Raw genomic sequence first — 21463 nt, forward strand, 5'->3', positions numbered from 1 at the left:
CTATTTCGTGTGTTCTTCAGTTCTCTTACTTTTTATAAACTGGTTGGCTCTAAAGGCTTAAGAAGATTCAAGTGTTACTTTTTAAAAAAATTTATTACAAGTTCTACTTTTCATAAGAATACTCAGTAGGTGGTGTCAAGTACTTACTTTCTCGGGCCTCACAATGTCTGTGTGTCTCTATCTTTATTAATCTGGCAGCCAATGCCAGGCATTGTTCTAATATTCTATATAATTTGTATTATCTTCATCCTCATAACACTCCTTGGAAGGAAACTGGGCTGCACGGAGGCTGAGGCGCTTGCCCAGGGAGGGAGAAACAAGATGTGAACCCAGGGAGCCTGGCTCTCGAGTGCAGCTTTTCCACTGCGGTGACATACTTCCTCTAGTTATCAGCACACAGACTCAGAATTTGCAGAACTGGCTGGATAAACTGAATTCTTTTTGTCCAAGATTTCCTTCTGCAGAAACATTCTATGTTCTACAGCAGAAGTCTCTTGCAAGTACAAGGAAAATAATATTAGGAAACACATTTTCACTCCAAAACCAAGAGTAGCCGAGAATGTCTAAAAGCTCTCTTGGGAGAGTGAAAAGTGGATGAATAATCACCATCATTTAGACTCTATTAGGGGGCTGCTTTTCCAATCCTGGAGATGGGTTGGGTGAAATAAACTCTTGTGATGATAAAAACAGTTCACAATTGTAAGATGACTGCTAGTACTAGAGATGCAGTTTGTGAGAAGGAAACGTGAGCATTTGACTTCTGCAGAAACTAGGCTCACAACCTTGGCCTCATTAACAGCAGCATGCCATCATGGCAAAGGGACAAAAATATCACAAAGAGCTTGAAAGGGTGAGGAAGGAGAGGTTTGCTGCTAGAAATATGTAAATTTGAAATACTGGGTCCCTTCAATAGCCAGTATTTGAGAAAGGTGATCTTTTTTTTATTCTTGTAATAGAAAAATATTGCAATGTCTCCTGTTTTATGAAGCATCTATAGCTGCTGTACATTTTAATAAGAATGTATTTGTGATTTTTTAACAAAGTGGAACAGAACTTTTACCTATACAGTCTAAGATATCATAAGCTCTCTGAGAATTCACCAACCTACAATATAAGTGCTTTATGTAACTACTACCATGAAGAACATTGCTTAATGTGAAAACCAAACCAAACCAAACCAAACTACCCCTTAAGTCTCACCTCCTAACTCTGAAGAAGCAAACTGATAACAGGTTCCCCTATAATCCACCATATACTATGTTCCTCTTTTGCTTCTTCTTCTTCCCAGTAAAGGCCAGGCGCTGAAAGGACTGGGGGGTACACACTCTATCCAGGTCAAGAAATGAAGGGAACATCAAGGCACAACTCTGCCCAACGACCAGAGGGGTTGCAGGAGGAGTCATTACGGTCCACCACTCACAGACTCTACCTAATACTCTCACATGCTCTCCTTATTCAGAGTCAGTTTCTAAGAATTAGGTCTTTGGCAGCATGTAGCTTCATCACTTACCAGCTTGGCAAATGAAGTAATGCTCCAGTGAGCAAGAGCCCTCTTTGCATAAGATCTGATTTTGACTTCTGGTCAGGTAGATGCATTTGGTGGGCTTGGTGGCCGGGCATGCTGTGACATCTGCTGCAGGGAGACCAGACCCAGATGAGCCTCCTACTCAAAAGTCGAACAGTTAAAAAAATAAACATGAACACCAAATTTTGCTAGCTTCCAGTAGATGGAAACCTAGGATTGCCTCCTGACACACACAAACTATAGACTGTTTATTTTTTTCATATTATGTGTTATCACAAGGCTTAGTATTACTTTATCTAGACGTCAGCGAAGGTGTCCGATTCCTTGCAACCCCATGGACTGTAGCCCACCAGGCTCCTCTGTCCATGGGATTCGCCAGGCAAGAACATTGGAGTGGGTTGCCATTCCTTTCTCCAGGGGATCTTTCTGACCCAGGGATCGAACCTGGTCTCCTGCATTGCAGGTAGATTCCTTACCATCTCAGCCACCAGGAAAGCCCCCAATGATGTAATAATGCCTTGAATTTTTCTCTAAGACCCTAAGATTATTGTGCCTAAGTTTGAAAATACCTGTGTAAGAAAGGCAACTGACAAATAATTTCTCTCTAAGTTTCTGTGTCAGGAAGCATGGGGCTGAGAATGATAAAGAGGTATTTACCAGGAAAAAAAAGTAACCATTTCAGAATCTTGCACAATACCTTTAGTGAAATAGCAGGTAAGTTAACTTTTGATAGGTTCTGAGACAAAAAAAATCTCATCATTTTGTGACACAGACAAATGAAAGGCTGGAGCACAAAAGTGGAGACATTTCAGAACGATGGTAACGAAGGGACTGATTTCTCTGTACACAAAAGCAGAAGAGGTCACATTTCTTTCCTTCTCTCATCTCAGAGGAAAAGTAAGGAAGTTTCCTTCATGACCACTAAATCTCTGAGCCTCACCTGGGTGGTTTTTTCCTTGGTGTTTTTTCGGCAGCGTTAAATTTCCCCCGACCCACCACTTTTCTTTTTTCAGAAAGTCCCAGAGGAGATCTTGAACCTCCTGGTTCCAGGTGAAAGCAAGGTGTCCTCCCCCAGCATGACAGTGATGTTCTGCTCCCTCAAAGCTGCACGGAAATCGGTTCAGCTGATAACAATTATTCCCTCCGTGTTGCTCCAGGCCGTGGAGCTCACTCCCTAAAACGAAAACTGTTGTGATGTATAACCAAAGCCAGGTTCTTCCTTTGAAGAACATTTTCTCTGCGAACTGTGAGCATGAAAAGTGTGGGGGCTCAGCAGCTGCCTGCTCTTTTAAATATATTCTTGGTGGGCTCATCTTATTTATTAGTGTTATTCTTTCAAAAATAGGGAGTCGTTTGTCAAGAAGACAAAAAGGTTTTGTTTTAAGGACCCAGGTGGCGTTCCGACAGGCTGAAAGCAAATGCTAGGGATCAATAAAGCAATGGGCCCTCATAGCTGGGGCAGCACCACCTGTGTCTACACGACTGGCTATGCCTTTAGCTTTGTAAGACTGTAATAGCCCTTTATTTGCTAAATCAAACCTGTAAGAGCATAGAGGGTGATGAATATCTAAGCCAGTGCTGCTAAAAATTTAGTTTTGTATTTTTTTTTAAAAAGAAAACCATTCTTGCAGACTCCCTAGAACTGATTTAAATTATTGTATTATTTCTTAAATACATTTATGCACAAATCTAAGCATAATCTCTATCCTAAAGTTCTTACATAATCATAAAAGCCAGAGAATAAATATTTGATAAAAGCATGAATACAAATTAAATATAAACAAAACTGAAAGCCACTTAAATTCAAATTTTGCCAAACTAAATAGCCACTTATCAGATAAACACGGTTCTGGCCTACAACTGCACAGGTTCATTTGATTTTGTCATGCACACCGACTCCTACTGTAGGGAAGAATCAATTCTCTCACCACTTTTCTTTAATTAACTTAATGAAAAACCTTTGTTTATAGAGCATGTCACCTGTAGTACATCTATCACTTATATACGTTAGCCAGTTCCCTTTCTTGGTACCAAAATGAGATCACAAATACAAATAAATATGGGCACAGAAATTGCCTGGAAGGTTTCAGTATGTTATCCAAATGGTCCACGTGATGCTTACAGTACTTTAAAGATCACTGAGGAAGTGGACACCAAAATACAAAATTCTCTGAAGTATAGACCCCAAGAACACACCCCTCACTTTAAAAACACTGCAATAATCAAGTAATTGGTATAACAAAATATGGTACGGCCTCTACTGTAACTAAATCAGTTTATGTTTTAAATTAGAGGGAAAAAAGACAAAATACGTGTGGTTAATACAGAAAGTTCCAGGCTTCCTTGGTGGCGCAGTGGATAAGAATCTGCCTGCCAGTGCAGGGGAGATGGTTCCATCCCTGGTCTGGGAAGATTCCACAAGCCCCTGACAACTAAAACCTGTGTTGCGACTGCTGAAGCCCAGGCGCCTAGAGCCCGTGCACCAGAACCACGACTAGCCACGGCTCACCAGTAACTAGAGAAAGCCACTCACAGCAACAAGGACTGAGCACAACCCAAAAATAAAAGTAAACCATATAAAAAATATATAGAAAGTTTCACTAGAGAGGTACGGGGTAAATCTATGACGGTTCAGAGGAGGAAGCTGTATTTCCAGCACTTGAACATAGAAGGATGGCCATATCTAGGAAGATGAAATGCATCTCGGTATAGGCATTCACGAGAGTAAACGCACTGAGGTGAGACAGGGGGAGGCATTTATACACAGAAATAATTCTGTGGTGGGGAGTGGGAGGGGGCGGGGGGACAGTAGTGGGAACTGAAATTAGAAAACTGAAATGTTCCAAACGCCAAGAAAATACAGTTTGCAATTGTGGGGGAAGGTTTCTGGGCAGAGGAGTCCAAGTCTGAGCTGCAAAAGAACTGTTTGGGTGCAGGACACTTTCAGTTTTCAAATACTCTCACCAGTTTTCTTTAACTTAATGAAAACCTTTGTTCATACAGCATGTTATTTGATCTTCACCTGTAGCACATCCATCATTTAGATACTTTAGCAAGTTCTCTTTCTTGGCACCAAAATGAGATCATAAATACAAATCAACATGGGCACAGAAATTGCCCACAAACTCAAAGTCTTACTTTCCCGACATCCTTATAAACATACATACACGCATACACACGTACGTTTTTAGGCATTTTTATAGTGAAACCTGATGTTCATGGAATTTTCTTTGAAAGTCAACTCAGGTATCTTATGCAGTGCTGGAATTCATTTCAACCCTTTTAGTGCCCTATACACATTCTCAACCCACGCTTTATCTAAAGCACACACACTCTTTTTTTTTTTTTAAATAAGGTGTTTGTTTATTTATTTTTATTTTGTTTTGGCCATGCTCTATGGCATGTGGGATCTTAGTTCCCCGACCAGGGTTTGAACCCGTGCCTCCTGCATTGAGAGCATGGAGTCTTACCACTGGACCACCAGGGAAGCCCCACACACACTCTTATCAATAAAATGTTTAACTTGAACGATCAAAAACTTGGTGACAGTGTTGCTTAGAATCTAAGACTCAACATACAGGGAGTCGTCTCTGCGGATTCAGGATGCTGGAAAGCCGTGCAAGGCGTCCCAGCCACAGCGCCCTGCCCCGCAGCAAAGCCTCCGGGAGGCAGGCGGGCGGAAGAGGCGTGTCCACCGCGAATGCGCCCGCGCATGAACGTCCAATCAGACTCTCCGGGCGGAGCGGAGCCTTCCCCTCCGCGGGCCGGGGATTAGAGGACGTCTCCGTCTCCTCCAATGGAAACGAGCCAGAGGCGGGCCCAGTGGCGGCCGGAGCATGGCGTGGAGGCTGCTCAAAGTGAGTGCAGCTGGTGCTGCTAAGGTGGCAGCGCGGAGAAGCACGGGCGGGAAGCCGGGCGAGGGGAGGATGAAGGGCTAGTTTGGGCGAGGTGTGGACGGGAGAGGGATCCGAGAGTGTGGGCCTTTTAGGGTAGTGCGTGCAGGTTTGCAGACCCCTGCTGATGGTCATGAGCGTGCATTTACTTACGTACTTGGTCACTGTGTAAATGGTACGTGTAAGCAGTGTAGATGCTATGTAAGAGCACGTGGGCTTTTACTGAACTAAGCAGGGGACGCTTCGTGAACACAGGACCGCCTAGCATTGTGTGCAGGATCCAACCTGCAGTGAAATTACAGTAAAACAGTGCCAGCCTCTTTAGATAAACTTTTAGGGCAGGGTTTTCGTAACGGCACTCAGCTATCTGTGGATCCACTCAAGGGGGGTTCCTGCAATCTCCTGGAGGAGGCTAGAAGTGTAGACAATGAATACTAGATCTATGTTGACCGCTAGGAGTGACCCTTAAAGGCAAAGCTGATCAGGTCACCTCCTTGTTTAGGGAACCAAACCCAAAACTTTATTCTGGCCAAGACCCCTGCCTGCCTCCCCAGCTTATTTTTAAGCCGTACTTTTCCTCACTCCTTGATTCCAGACAAACCTTTCCCCTTTCCCCATTCATTGAGTGCATCTCCTTCTCCTTTGCCGCCTAGAGCGTAGAGGGCCGTTACCATCGTCCCCTCCCCAGCCACCACCCTGGCGCCTAGCTAACTTCTATTTATTCTTTGAATATCAGCTTTAAGACACTTCCTCAAGGAAGCCTTTCCCTACCTCTGAGATTAGGTTAGGTGCTTCCATCACTTTTTTCTTCATAGCACTGTCACAGCTGTACGTTTGCATGATCATGGATTTCTCTCTCCTCCTGAGGTTGTACTCATGAAAGCAGGGACTTGAGCCTGGCATCCATCGTTGAGTGCACAGTCACTATGGGGTGAATGAGTGAGTGAGTGACTCAGCGCCTGGCAGTGATAAGTAAAGTATTATGAGCCATGTTTGAGCTTGGTGCCAGAAGACCTGATGTTGGATGTAAGAACAGAGTTGTGGTTGCCAAGGGGTAGGAGAGGTGGAAGAGGGGAGGACTGGGATTGGGGCTTAGCAGATGCAAGCTATTATATATAGGATGGGTAAACAACAAGGTCCTACTGTATAGCACAGGGAGCTATATTCAATATCCAGTGATAAACCATAATGGAAAAATATGAAAAAAAATATATATGTATAACGGAATCACTTTGCTATACAGCAAAAATTAACACATTATAAATCAACTATACTTCAATAAAATTTTAAAAAAGACCTTAAAAATTTTTTTTTGCAACCCTCTTTTGCATCCTGAAGTGGAATTTTTGTATAATGCAATCTTTCTATATATAATTTAAAAGGTCAACATAATGTCCTAAGTGGAATATAAAGGAGAAATGAATTTATAATAATATGTATTTTGACCCATAAATATTAGGGCATGAGTCATCTAGGTGGTGGGTCAGGTGTGTAAGCTTCTACTTAGAAATTCTAGTGCCACAGGAATGTCTTCTGAGATGATGAGTGATTCTTGTTAATGTTCTCTGCTAAACAGTATGGTGAGCCCTCAGTCAACAAGGTAATTGCATTTCTGGAAAGTCAATGCAGATGAAAACCACATAGGATTGTGTTTATGTGGGGAAATAGAATCTGTGGTTCTAGGCTCAGTTAGTATGAACAGATATTTGTACCTAGTGACTGTCAGTAGGGTTTTCAAAAGTCATAGAGGCACTTCTGAGTTTACTGACGCCCACTCACTAAAATCTATTACCAGTCTCCTCCAATTTCCACTGCATACGCCTCTTGAAACCCCTGGCCTGGAGTCCTTTGGGGCAGAGGAGTGAGTGTCTGCAGAAGTGCAGATACAGCCTCTGCCTGTAGAGGCCAATATGCGAGCAGGAACGGAGACCAGCATTAGCAGAAGGCTAGGAATGTGACTGAATGTAAAGGCCATTATGTTCCCTGTGAGCATGTAAAGTGTGTGAAGAGTTTAGAGATGGTACCTCAGCCTGGCCTTGAGGGGATCCCACTGGCTCTTTTTTCTAGAAGCGGGCCCAGGATGCCATGGTGATCCTGGGGGGTGGAGGACTTCTCTTCGCCTCCTACTTGACGGCCACGGGGGATGAGCATTTCTACGCTGAACTCTTGATGCCGGCTCTGCAGCGGCTGCTGGACCCTGAGACAGCCCACAGGCTGGCTGTTCGCTTCACCTCCCTGGGGCTCCTTCCTCGCACTGCGTTTCAAGACTCTGCCATGCTGGTAGGTGCTCCTATAACACCTTGTGCGATAGACACAAAGGTCAAGGTCAGAGTCTGCTAATTTATTCAGCTGGGGCTGATCCTTTTGAAAACCAGAATCTCAAGTTAGCCCCCAAACTGCCATCCCCATCTATAGATCAGGAACACTGAGGTGCAGAGGAGTTAAGTGACTTACCCAAAGGCACCCAGCCAGGAAGTGGCTGAGCCAGGATCCACACCCATGGAGTCTGGCTCAGCATCCTTCCCCTTAGCCACCATCCCTGCCTCACCGAGGTCTCAGGTAGCTCAGAGTTCACCTCTGCTGAAAAGGGAAGCATGCCAGCATCACTAGCAGCGAATGTGATGAAGGGATGTCTAGCCAAGCCCTTTGAGGAAAGCATACAGCTCCTGTCCCAGCCTCATTCCTTCCTGCATTTAATCATGGGCGCCATGTGTCCCCTCACTCTTCTGTGTGATGGGGTTTCTGCAGCAAACAAAGTGGAAGAATGCACGTCCTCCGAGAATCTACATCCTCATGTAAGCCCTGACAGTTTCCACTGAAGAGATTCATACCAGATGGGGGACATAAGAATGATGTGAACGTGAAGAAAACACCAAGAAGCCCTCAGACCTCTCTGGAGAAGGGTCACTATTATCAAAGTGGGCTTCCCTACATTTTCCCTTTGTGTCTTCGTATCTCTTTTATTTCCCATCCTGCAGTTTTGAGATGTGTGTCACCTTTTTTCAGAAAAGTGAAAATTTTCTTTGGATTCCTTTCAGTTAGAGAAAATAGGTTACTAATGTAGCTCTTTCATAGCAAAGCCAAGTGGCATAAAGAAAACTTTGGAAAAGCAGGGGAGACCTGTACAGAGTGCTCTAGACTGGTGCCAGCCCCATTTGACCATCATCTCTGGGCTTTGAGGACCGAGGGCTGCCTGGGGGTCCTGTCATGCAGCTGGGGTCAAGAGCTCCTCCTGGAACGCGGCCCCCAGTGCGGCCCCCTGCCTCCTAGTCCCTGAACCATATGCACGCACTCACCTCCATCTGTTCTTCCCCTCTGTGGAGCAGCCTTTCTTTCTGCTTCTGGGACCAGATGGCGTCAGCCTGGGACCCTTGCTAGTCCCGGCAAAGGCTTTCCTGCAATATCAGCTGACAGAGACAACTCCACTGGCAGCTGCTGGCTTTATGACAGCCTGATGCCTTTCCCATCTTTTAATGTATCTGTCTTGCTACTAGATTTGTTGTCTCCCATCAGGGTGAGAATCCTGAATCACTCAGGAGTCGGACTAGACCTGACAGTAACTAGGCCCAAATCATTCTCATTCTAGTGAACAATCAGGAATCCAGCCCACATCTGACAGGGAAGAACCTGGTCCTCCCAGCCTGGTTCTGGGGCCCAGCAATTGGAGCCGCTCAGCCAAGGACAGGAGTCCTGGGGACTCTGCTGGGCCTTCGTGTCGCCTGGCTGAGGAGGAGGGACACAGCGGAGGCTGACTTACTAAGATGATGAAAGGATCTTGCTGCCTGTTTCAGAATAGCACCCACTAGGGGCTGAAACCAATGAGCCACTCTCTGCCACCAAGGATAGTGGATAAGAAGGTACAATCCTTAACTGTGATTGGAAAAGGCAGCACCTGTCTCCTGTTCAACCCATGGTGGGAACGCTGTTCGTCTCCTTGCTGATGATAAAGCGTGATGGTTCTCGAACTTTGGCTGGCATCAGAATCAGCTGGAGAGCACTGAAAAAGATCGATTCCCTCAGAGTTCCATTCTGCCCCCCACCCCACCCCTCCCCACAAAGACTCTGATTCCTTAGTCCAGGGATGGGCCCTGGGACCTGAGGCTTAACAGGCAAGCGATTCTGACGTAGGTATGCTGGGGACCATGCTTTAAGGAACACCAGAATGGCTTTCTCTGCCTGTGACTTTCTTTCCTTCTCCCTAGGAAGTGAGAGTCCTTGGCCATAAATTCAGAAATCCAGTGGGAATCGCCGCAGGATTTGACAAGAATGGGGAAGCGGTGGATGGCCTTTACAAGATGGGCTTTGGTTTTGTTGAGATAGGCAGTGTAACCCCAGAACCTCAGGAAGGAAACCCCAGGCCCAGGGTCTTCCGCCTCCCGGAAGACCAAGCTATCATTAACAGGTAGGTGAGCGGCCGTACGACGTGGACATTTTTCTGTCATTTGGCATGTTCTGGAATCATGTTGAGCATAAAAGCAGGTTTTCTGATTTCAGTTTAATGTGTATACATGCTGGGGCTCGGAGGACTACGTAACAGCTACAGTCACAAGGTCACGAGCAGGAGAACGTGGGTGTGGATGTTGGCTCACTTGACTTTAGGGTGTGCGCTCTTTCCATGTTGTTACTTCCAGCACCCTTGCCGAGCTCGGTCCAGTAGAAATATTATGGAGTCCTGTATGTAATTTAAAGTATTCTAGTAGCCACAATAAAAATGTAAAAACAAACAGGTGAAATTAAAAATAATAATATATTCTACTACTTTATTATTAGTAGTAGTTATTTATTATACTACTTAATTATAAATGCTTAATATATACTTTTAATATATAAGCAATATAAACATGACTGGCTATTTACCTTCTTTCACTTGTACCAAGCCTTTGAAATCCAGCATGTCATCCTTATAGCGGTCTCATTTTGACTGGCCAGGCTTCACTGTCAGTGGCCGCATGTGGTTAGTGGTTTGGACAGCACAGCCCCCGCCTTCAGTAACTGGGGAAGGTAATAATCAATATAGACAGCTGCTTTTAGGAAGTGAGATCCTTCTAGATTGTGTAAAGCCCTTCTATTTGGGACCCCTGGGCAGTTTTCACTACAGCAAACCCAGAAAGTGGCGAAGTTCCTCCTTTCTGGTAACAGTATTTTGAGAGCCTCCTTGGCAGGGGTGAGGGGGGCTGGGGGTGGGGAGGTTTGGGAGGCACCTTTGGGGTCATTAAGGGCCTGCTGGGAGGCTGACGTATGGAAGGTTTATCTGGCTGCACCTCCTGCTTTACTGTGCTTGTTTCAGGGAAAATTTCCAGCATTAGATGTTAAGTTAGTGATCTTTCCCCTGTAAAGTGGGATCGATAGCTTCAGAATGGTCAGATAAAAAATGTTTATGATTCACCTGCCACAAATGACCGTGGGTACCAGGATGACGGGGCCTGGTAGGAAGCAGTGTGTGCGAGGCGGCACGAGAGAGTAGGGCCTGAGCTCCGAGCTCGTGTGTTCCGGCTCCAGGCGTGTCTGGCCCAGGGTGGGTGCTGAATGAAGAGTCAATGAGTACATGTGTCTGTTAGGTGTTTCTGGTGCAGAACTTACTTACTGTTAAGTAGTAATGGGTGTGTGTTATTATTTTTTCCTCATAACGGGTATAGTAGGCAGTTCTAGGGTTGGTTGAGCAGTGGGGTGGTGTCAGGACTCTGGTCCAACCTCTGTGGGCCTTTGCTTCTTGCAGCCTGAGCTGCAAGCATATGTCCTCACATGAGGACATCAGAGAGCGAAAGGAAAATGAAGTATGGATATGGGGGGAGGCGGGTATTTTCCCAGAAGCTCCCTGGTAGGCAGCACTTTGTGTCTCAGTGACCAAGCCCCATCACATGTCACTGGCACTTTCACGCTGGGTCAGGGGAGCTGGGTTCCACTGGTAAGGAGGAGGAGGGGAGGCGGTGGCCATTTGAGCAACACCCCTCGGTGGGCTGGGCACTGGAGATGAGAGACATGAGGCTCAGCCTTTGTGGAGTGTCTAGTGGCAGGTGATGGAGAAGATGTTGTCTCTTGTCCTCGAGAACGACTGTAACCCAGTAGGGGAATGGCAACCTTTATGTACATCCCGAGCCAGGAGGAAGATGGGTATAGAGCACTCCATGCATGCCAGGAGGTGAGGGAGCATTTGACTTGGGCCAGGAAGAGGGCGACTGGATGAGAGAAAGGATGCGGAAATGGAGTGGCAGGATGGGTTCCAGGAGACGAATTTGTGGGGCGAGGCAGGAGGCGGGAAGATAGGTTATCAGAGTGGTGAGGTCCCACTGCGTGGGAGCAGTGGGTGAGAAGGAGGAGGGGCTGGATCCAGACAGGTCTGAGGGCAGCTACGTTGTTGAGTCTGGGCTGTTTACAGTGCTAGTTGGCTGAGTGACTTGTTGGCAAATTGAATTTTTTCCCTCTATGCTTGATGGTGTTCTGGCAAGTTTTCTAGGACTTCCTGGGGTGTTTAGACTGTAGAAGTCTAATAACTGACTCTGATTTTTGCTTTTGTTTTTATGTCACAAATATATGGTGAAATGGGTTTCCCAGATTGCGCTAGTGGTAAAGAGCCTGCTTGCCAATGTAGGAGACATCACAGACAAGACATGGGCTTGATCCCTGGGTTGGGGAAGATCCCCTGGAGGAAGGCATGGCAACCCACTCCAGTATTCTTGCCTGGAGAATCCCAGGGACAGAGGAGACTGGCAGGCTGTAGTCCAGAGTCGCAAAGAATTGAACAGAACCGAAGCGACTTAGCATGCACGCATATGGTGAAATGGTCAAGGAGCCATCGCCATCTCTCTAGTCTTTGCTTCCTGCCTGAGGGTCCTAACTGTGTCTCTCTCCTTGTGCTCTCCTGTGCTCCAGATACGGATTTAACAGTCATGGACTCTCAGTGGTGGAACACAGGTTACGGGCCAGACAGCAGACGCAGGCCAGGCTCACAGAAGGTAAAGGGCACTGCATCAGAGGGCGGTTCCTCAGCTGTTGGAAGGAAACTTGTGGGAGAAAGTCAGGAATGTTCCCAGTGAAGTGAACATGATTGAGCAATAAGAAAAAAAAAGTGTGGAACTCACGACTCCTCTCCTAGAGGAATTTTCCTGGCTCCACTACAGCATCCAAGCTTTTAATTGAACTTTGCAATTGAACAAAGATAACACTTAGTTCCTGCTTCATTACGTAACCTGTGTCACAAGTGGGCGATTTGGAAATAAGTAGTGCGGAGGCGCCGCTCTCTGACCACACGAGCAGGCCCTGGGTGCCTTCTTCATACATCCTGCTCTGTTGTCCTTTTCTCCATTATAGAAGTGATGCATGCTAACGATAGAACTGTTAGTAAATGCAGGGAAACATGAAGAAGAACACTAACATTACTCACACTCCTCCCCACTCAGGGATAACGATTTCCAGCATTGGGAAAGTACCCTCCATGACTTCTCTGGAAACACCATGCATTTTCGAAGGCCACCTTTGGAGGTGCTGATGCTGCTCCTGGGGCTCTCTGCCCTGCTATCCCTTGGGGGCACGCAGTGGTCCTGGCACAGAGGTGTCTTCACCGTATCTTCCTAGGCATCCTCTGGGGTTGGGTGAGGCTACGGCCGTCTTCCTCTTTCAGCAGGCCCCTCTGGAACGCCTTCCAGAAGTGTAGCCTCGTTAGATTTCCTGGTGGTGAGACGAAAAAAACCTGTGGATATTGGCTTCATTTCTAGAAGCAAGATTGAAAGTTAGCAACCTCTGGTTTGGGGAGTAGGAAGTGGCCTTGCTTGGAACTCCCTGGCTTTGGTAGGACCAGACCCTGCTATACTGTAGACCTTGCCACTCGGGGGACTTGCAGGTCACGGCAGCACTGTCATGGTGTGTGATACGCTCCTGCCTGGCCTCCCTTTCCTTCTTTTAATTGTCCACAGTGCCCTTTATGCCACCTTTCTCCTCTACTCCCTTGCCCGACCCCTCGACCCCCACTCTGGTGCTAACATTTGTTGGAATGAAGCAAAATCCCACAGCAGAGCTCTGCACATTGTGTTTAGCAGCAGCTGGAAGCCTTGAAGACAGCTTAGTCGCTTGCGTCATGCCAATAAACTTGAATTGTTAAAAGCTGTGGTGCCCTTTGGAGCTAGAGTAATTCAGCAGTTTTTGTCTAGCCCCCAAATGTTGTCATTTGGGGCAAATGACTACTAATGAAAGCCATTTCATGGCTACATGAAAATGATATTCTCTTTTAAACCAGTTTGCCTGGTGGAAAAAAATTACAGCTTCCAAACCATCTTAGCTTGATTTGGGAAGCTTGGAGACCCTGTTATATAACTTGTCTAATTGGGTTCCCTCTCCTCCCCTCCATCTATGAAATTAGCTACACGAATCTCATTTACATTCAAGCTGATGATAAAACAGGGACTGCATTTACAGTGTGTGATAGCAGGACCCTCCCTGACCTGGCACGTTTTGTGAACTAGCTGGACATCTCAGATCTTCTCTCAGCCAACTGGTGGGAAAAACAGCTGGCACCGTGGATATACTTTATCCTTTGCAGATAAGGTGCCATCCCAGGAGAAATCAAGCACAGACAAACCCTTGCTTTCACATATAGAAAAGTACCTTTCGGAAACACACTGAAAGTCAGAAATACAAGTCAGGTGAAAATTCCCTGTATTTTAGGGTAAGGTAACCATATTACCTACTGCACGCTGAGACAACACTTTTGGGAGTGGAAGGGACACAGGCATGAGTAATTATGCCCAGGCTACAGGAGTGTTCAGGGCTGGCCTGGAAGCTCTGGGATGTGCGGTCGCCTTAATTATAAGGGGGGGTCGCATCTTGGGACGGAAATGATAACACTGTTATGCCTCTTCATTTTAGGCATGAGAATTGAAAATATTTTCCAGTCTATTTTATATGTATCCTTTAATTTTGCATTTTCTTCACAACCACACACCCAGTCACTTGACCCAAGTGCAGCAAGCAGCCCCTGAGAGTCACCAGCTGTCCTCTGGCATGCTGTTGACTTGTCTCTTCCCAGCTGTACTCCATGTATGAGCCCTACCTTTTTCATCACTAGCAGTTGCACTCCTAATGTCTCCATGCCCCATTAAATTTAAAAAAAGAAAAAGGGTGCAGAGAGAGCAGTAAAACATCCTAGTAGTTGCGCAGATGGAAGTGGAGGGTGGGTTAGGCTGGCAGGCGGGGCGCCATGCATGCTCAGGGTTTGTCAGCTGGTGCGGGCAAGGGCACACTTGGAGCTGCAAGGCCTTAGGCTGCTCATGGGCTGCTGGTCAAGGACGGCTTCAAAATATTGTGTGGGAAATGGTGAGTGGGGACAAGATCCTGACCAGTGATATTTACAGATGGGCTGCCGCTGGGAATAAACCTGGGGAAGAATAAGACCTCGGTGGACGCTGCCTCTGACTACGCAGAGGGGGTTCGAGTCCTGGGTCCCTTGGCTGACTACCTGGTAGTGAACGTGTCCAGTCCCAACACGGCTGGGCTGCGGAGCCTTCAGGGAAAGGCTGAACTGCGCCGCCTGCTGACCAAGGTGGGCAATTACATGTCCAGGCCCCGCTCCACTAGTTTGACCTACCGTTCATCCTCTAGGGCCAAGCTTCAGCATCGCTATCTACTATCGAGGAGTTGTCCTTAAGACCTGGACCAGTTAGGACCCCTCACTTCCCTCTGATCCCCTATATAACACTGATTGTGCTCAGTATTAATCAACTGTTCAGTTATCTATCCCTGCTGTTAATCTACAGTATCGATGAGAGCAGGGACCACATCTCTCTCATTTACCACTCTGTTCCCAGCATCTAGCACATTGAATGATAGAATGACTTTTCATCAAACAGTACTTGTGACGGTATTTGCTGTCTCTTTTGGGGGCAAAAGTCTAAATAAACCTTAATGTTTTAGCCAATGCCAGTGACATTAGGGACTCACTCTTGGGGATTCCTTGGTTTAAAACAATGGAATCAGATCTATCTTGATGGGGCTGTTTGCATAACTGAGAGTGGTGTTTCCGGAGAAGGAGAAGCTGCTGGTGCCTTAGTTTGACAGTTGGGGTGAAGACGCACTGTCTATGGCCACAGGTCACGGTCACACTGTAGGCTGCAGGCTCAGGGTCCCCATCTCTGGCCCCATGTTGCTGTAGGTGCTGCAGGAGAGGGATGCCCTGAAGGTGGCCCACAAGCCAGCCGTCCTGGTGAAGATTGCGCCCGACCTCACAGCCCAGAACAAGGAGGATATTGCCAGCGTGGTGAGCGAGGTGAGGGTCAGGGCCTGGGGACACCCTTCACTGCCTGTAGAGGCCACCTGACCGGCTGGGTTAGCCTGGATGGCAGTTTCTGTTATCCTAAGGACTGGCTTGGTCTGTCATAATTCAGTGTATCACATATAGGCATTACTGTTTAGTCAGTGAGTCATGTCTGACTTTGCGACCCCACGGACTGTGTAGCCTGCCGGGCTCCTCTGTTCATATGTAGGCATACCTCAGAGATATAGGAGGTTCAGTTCTGCCACTGCAAAAAAGCGAGTCATGGGAACTTCTTGGTTTCCCAGGGCACATAGACTCTGCTAGTATAGCCTGGGAATTTTCAGTGTGCAATAGCATTGCATCTAAAAAAACAATGTACATACCTTTTATTTTTTAAAAAGTGATCCTTGCAGATATCTCTGGTGATAGCTCTATTCTGGGAACTGCCCCTCCCCTTAAAAAATATATATTTACTTGTTTATTTACTTACTTATTTTGGCTGCGCTGGGTCTTAGACACCTGGAGTCTGGCACCTTAGACCACTCAGCCATCCTGACATGCTTGCGCTGGGTCTTAGTTGCAGAATGTGAACTCAGTTGTGGCATGCAGGATCTAGTTCCCTGACCAGGAATTGAACCCAGGCCTCCTGGATTGGGAGCATGGAGTCTTACCCACTAGACCACCAGGGAAGTCCAAAACAATGTATGTCATTGAATTAAAAAATGCTTTATTGCTGAAAGTATGCTAACCATCATCTGATACTGCAGGGTTGCCACAAAGTTTCAACTTGTAAAAAACTCAGTATCTGTGAAGCACAATGAAGTGAAGTGCCATAAAATGAGATATGCCGGTAATAAGAAAGTAAATGTTTGAATCAGTGTTTGAATGCGTCCTTTTCTCCTGCTTCTTCCCTCTTCTTCCTCCAGCAAGGGCTTTAAAGGTTGTGCGTCCTCCAGCCTTGGTCAGACTGCAGTGCTCCGTCTCCAGTGTAACACCGGGTCTCGGTGTCCCTGGAGACCAGTGCAAACCCAGACTGAGCCCCGCAGTTCTGCTTCAAGTCCTAGTTCCACCTCTTACTACCTGCAGGCCTTGGCACAGGACCCTCTAGTTTGAGTTGTTCTAAGGACTAAACCCCATCCTGGTGGAACCGTACAGTTGGTACATGGTGGCTGTTATTGTCACGTTGAGGCTCATTCTGACACTTGCCCAGGAAGTATAATGAGCCAGGCCTGGTCTGGCTCTGGCTTCCAGGGGCTTAGGTGTGGGCGCCCGGCCTGCTGCTGTCTCAGACCTCCAGGGAAGCTTCTCTAAGTCCGTCAGGCCCTGACCAGGGGGCTCTTTCTCTGTCTCCCCCTGCAGTTGGGCATCGATGGACTGATCGTCACGAACACCACAGAGAGTCGCCCTGCCAGCCTCCAGGGTGCCCTGCGCTCTGAACGAGGAGGGCTGAGCGGGAAGCCCCTCAGGGATTTATCAACACAAACCATCCGGGAGATGTATGCACTCACCCAAGGCAAGGACTCCGTGTCTGTCTGCAGAGCTCTGTGTGCGCGGGCTCCGGGGCCGTGATGGGACTGGGGTCTCAGCAGGGGGCTGGGGCTGGAGCCAGACTGAGCTCCTGTTTCCACGTCTCGCCCCCCCTTCCTCACCGTGTCCCATGCACTTCTTTGCAGGCAGAGTTCCCATCGTCGGGGTTGGTGGTGTCAGCAGCGGGCAGGATGCGCTGGAGAAGATCCGGGCGGGAGCCTCCCTGGTGCAGCTGTACACGGCCCTCACCTACCGGGGCCCGCCCGTGGTGGGTGGGGTCAAGCGGGAGCTGGAAGCCCTTTTGAAGTGAGTGGGGCCACGTGTGGCTTGAACCAGGCGAAGTTAATGTGGTATCAACCAACTCAGAATGACTCAATCAAGGGGATTTCACCTGTCTCTATTCTTCATTCAAAAAGCATCTGAGGGGTACACCCCAAAAGCAGGGGGAAATTTCCCTGTTGCTCTTTTGACAAAGGTCATACAGTGCCAAAGAATTGAAGATTAACTTCCAAGACAGTGGTGTTTATAGGCCTAAGGCGTTCTGGCCACGTTCCTGTTAATTCGGTAACACTGGTTTGAGGTCAGGGAGCTGTCAGTACTTACAATGGATTCCCTTCCTTGTCTGAAGACCTGGGGAGATTCCTGGGTGAAGATAGTTCAGAGGGGATGAGGCATATGTTTGGGATAGCGAGACAAGCGCAGTCACCGACCAGATGGAGCCTGATTGAATGTGGGCTTCCAGTAAGAGCTGGGCTTTCCTTTACCATTTGCTGAAATGGTTTTGTTTTTTTTCCAGGGAGCAGGGTTTCGCCAGAGTCACAGATGCCATTGGGGCAGATCATCGGAGGTGAGGACTGGTTGCGGGGAAGCCTGATCCGGAACTGTTCTGCTAAATCAAGTTAGCCTTCCAGGCTGATGGAGAGAGGAGACCACATTCCCAGACCACAAGAGGCCTTCCTCCGGCTGGACTGTAAAAGCCAAGCCTGACGGTCAGCAGAAGCCATGTGAGGCTTTCCTCGATCACTTGTCCGACAGGAACTGTGTCCTTGATTCTTTCTAGATTCACAGTCCAGGATCCTTAAATATTACAGGGACAGTAGACATTTGGAGGGAAAGTCATGGTAAAATAAAGTCATTGAAAAACTGGACTTACGTTGCAACCCTCTTGCCTAGAAGCTGCCTGCAGGTCCTTCCAGCCTCTGCCCCCCAGGATCTGCTGTCGGCTTCCCAGGAGCTGGACTCTCTTTCATCCTATCTTTATTTAAAGTTTTAACTGTATTTTGAAAAAGTTTCAAATGTAGATAACAGCTGCAAGAATAGGGCTTGTGGACGGCCATCCTCTCCGTGTGTCTGGGCCCTGACGTCTTCGTCAAGGGACACGGGTCATGCTGGTCATTTTAACTGCATTACTTGTGTAAAAGCCCTGTCTCCAAGCCAGGCCACATTCTGAGATGCCGCAGGTCTGGATTTCATCCTGGCGATCTTGGAGACCCAATTCAGAAGATGGGCTGGTTATCCCCCTGCTATACAATCTGTGACCCGGTGCTGCTGGGCAGGCAGGCTCTTGAGATGCCTGAAGACACTAGACAAGAAGCTCAAGGGGTCTGGTCATGAACTAAGGAAACAGAAATGCTAACCTTTTCAAAACCATAAAGCAGATGGTGATGGGAGGTTGAGCGCCTCGGTTGGGAAGTGCTATTGATGTCAGCATGCCTTCACAGCCAACAGTGCAGGTTTATTCACGTCACCTCAGTGCAGGTTTTATTTTAAATTTATTTCTTGGGAGCTCTGTGGAGAGGCCTGTAGCTGCCATAGAGATACCATGTCTTTGTCTTATCTCGGCCTCATCTGATCTCGGCCTCAACCTCTGCCCACTCCCTCTGCCAGCAAACCAACAGCCAGTCTCATACTGCCTTTGATACAAAGATCTTTTTCCTGTTTTTTAAAAAAGAATCTTAGAGACTTCCCTGGTGGTAGAGAGGATAGGAATCCACATACCAATGCAGGGGGACATGGGTTCAATCCCCAATCCTGGAAGAGCCCATCTGCTGCAGAGCAACTAAAGTCCGCGTGCCACACAACTGCTGAAGCCTGTGCCACCCAAGAGTACCAACACCCCCCCCGACCCCAGCTAGAGAAAGCCCGAGTGCGCAGCAAAGACCCCGCGCAACCAAAGTATTTAAAAAACAAAAATAAACACCGTTAAAAAAAAAGTCGTAGTATGACGATAATACCTATTCATAAATTAAACAGTATAGTCCCCAAATAAGTGTCGTCCACTCCTTCCCTCAAACAATTCCACATCTCATAGATAATCACAATTAACTTTTATATCCGTCTAGATTTTTCCAGACATTTTTCTTTGTATTTGCAAACACATACCCATAGCTGTTAAATGTTAGTCGCTTAGCTGTGTCCGACTCTTCACGACCCCATGGACTGTAGCCTGCCAGGCTCCTCTGTCCATTGGGTTTTCCAGGCAAGAATACTAAAGTGGGTTGCCATTCCCTCCTCCAGGGGATCTTCCTGACCCAGGAATCAAACCTGTGTCTCTTGTGTCTCCTGCATTGGCAGGTGGATACTTTACCACTGTGCCGCCTGGGAAGCCCCATCTAATCACACAAGCCCCCTTATTTATTTATTTTAATTTTAAAATCTTTACTAGATAATTACTTATTGAGAGTCTACTAGGTTCAAAGTTGTATGGATATATGCTTTTTATTTCTGGTGTTAATGTATTTCACCTACATTCACAGACAAAATTTTAGACAGACCAAACACACAATTTTAGACCATTTTGTTAAAACTTTAAAACCTTCAAGGGAAGAGGTCATTTATTGTCCCTTTAAAAGCAGAGCTTTCCAAAAATAAACAAATGGGACCTAATGAAACTTAAAAGCTTTTGCACAACAAAGGAAACTATAAGCAAGGTGAAAAGACAGCCCTCAGATTGGGAGAAAATAATAGCAAATGAAGCAACAGACAAAGGATTAATCTCAAAAATATACAAGCAACTCCTGCAGCTCAACTCCAGAAAAATAAATGACCCAATCAAAAAATGGGCCAAAGAACTAAACAGACATTTCTCCAAAGAAGACATACAGATGGCTAACAAACACATGAAAAGATGCTCAACATCACTCATTATCAGAGAAATGCAAATCAAAACCACAATGAGGTACCATTACACGCCAGTCAGGATGGCTGCTATCCAAAAGTCTACAAGCAATAAATGCTGGAGAGGGTGTGGAGAAAAGGGAACCCTCTTACACTGTTGGTGGGAATGCAAACTAGTACAGCCACTATGGAGAACAGTGTGGAGATTCCTTAAAAAACTGGAAATAGAACTGCCATATGACCCAGCAATCCCACTTCTGGGCATACACACTGAGGAAACCAGATCTGAAAGAGACACGTGCACCCCAATGTTCATCGCAGCACTGTTTATAATAGCCAGGACATGGAAGCAACCTAGATGCCCATCAGCAGATGAATGGATAAGGAAGCTGTGGTACATATAACCATGGAATATTACTCAGCCATTAAAAAGAATTCATTTGAATCAGTTCTAATGAGATGGATGAAACTGGAGCCCATTATACAGAGTGAAGTAAGCCAGAAGATAAAGACCAATACAGTATACATATATATGGAATTTAGAAAGATGGTAATGATAACCCTATATGCAAAACAGAAAAAGAGACACAGATGTACAGAACAGACTTTTGGACTCTGGGGGAGAAGGCGAGGGTGGGATGTTTCGAGAGAACAGCATCGAAACATGTATATTATCTAGGGTGAAACAGATCACCAGCCCAGGCTGGATGCATGAGACAAGGGCTCGGGCCTGGTGCACTGGGAAGACCCAGAGAGAGCAGGTAGAGAGGGAGGTGGGAGGGGGGATTGGGATGGGGAATACATGTAACTCCATGGCTGATTCATGTCAATGTATGACAAAAACCACTACAATACTGTAAAGTAATTAGCCTCCAACTAATAAAAATAAATGAAAAAAAGAAAAGAAAAAAAAATAAAAGCAGAGCTTTCTCTGGCTGGAGGAGGAAGACGTCGGAGACATTCAGAGGACTCAAAGTGCTGCTGCTTGCATCCCTTGCCAATTTCCCATTCAGTTCAGTTCAGTCGCTCAGTCGTGTCCAACTCTTTGCGACCCCATGAATCGCAGCACGCCAGGCCTCCCTGTCCATCACCAACTCCCGGAGTCTACCCAAACCCATGCCCATCGAGTCGGTGATGCCATCTAGCCATCTCATCCTC

The 21463-nt window shown here is 46.8% G+C and overlaps 3 protein-coding genes across 6 annotated transcripts in view; 1 reads left to right on the plus strand and 2 right to left on the minus strand.

Annotated features, from left to right (window-relative positions):
- Positions 1–5239, minus strand: part of PKD1L3 (polycystin 1 like 3, transient receptor potential channel interacting) — an 81040-nt gene extending 75801 nt beyond the window's left edge. Inside the window, exons 1-2 of the mRNA XM_043437161.1 lie at positions 5104–5239; positions 1511–1633 (exon numbers count right to left, since the gene is read on the minus strand). Coding sequence (XP_043293096.1) covers positions 1511–1633; positions 5104–5239 — 259 coding nt within the window. The remainder of the gene's footprint in view (positions 1–1510; positions 1634–5103) is intronic.
- A 35-nt stretch (positions 5240–5274) lies between these two features.
- DHODH (dihydroorotate dehydrogenase (quinone)) lies at positions 5275–18336 on the plus strand. Of its 2 annotated transcripts, none has more exons than XM_043435296.1 (9): positions 5275–5382; positions 7486–7698; positions 9621–9820; positions 12289–12371; positions 14763–14950; positions 15560–15673; positions 17021–17174; positions 17335–17494; positions 17985–18336. In XM_043435296.1, the coding sequence occupies exons 1-9, from the start codon at positions 5362–5364 to the stop codon at positions 18037–18039; spliced, it is 1188 nt and encodes a 395-aa protein (XP_043291231.1). In that variant the 5' UTR covers positions 5275–5361; the 3' UTR covers positions 18040–18336. The 2 variants fall into 2 exon arrangements, with proteins under 2 accessions (XP_043291231.1, XP_043291232.1); XM_043435297.1 differs by having other exon boundaries at positions 17335–17456.
- TXNL4B (thioredoxin like 4B) overlaps positions 9908–21463 on the minus strand; it is a 53286-nt gene continuing 41730 nt past the window's right edge. The window contains exons 4-6 of one of the 3 annotated variants that reach the window (XR_006263253.1): positions 12800–13083; positions 10276–10410; positions 9908–10111 (exon numbers count right to left, since the gene is read on the minus strand). Coding sequence is in view for 1 of the 3 variants with exons in the window: in XM_043435299.1 (XP_043291234.1) it covers positions 13014–13083 (70 nt within the window). In the remaining 2 variants the exon portion in view is untranslated. Of the gene's footprint in view, positions 10112–10275; positions 10411–12471; positions 13084–21463 lie in introns of those variants that run through there. The other 2 variants (XR_006263254.1, XM_043435299.1) reach the window with 2 other exon arrangements.

The sequence above is a fragment of the Cervus canadensis genome, chromosome 18 (genome assembly GCF_019320065.1).
Source record: "Cervus canadensis isolate Bull #8, Minnesota chromosome 18, ASM1932006v1, whole genome shotgun sequence".
NCBI classification, from domain to species: Eukaryota; Metazoa; Chordata; class Mammalia; order Artiodactyla; family Cervidae; genus Cervus; species Cervus canadensis.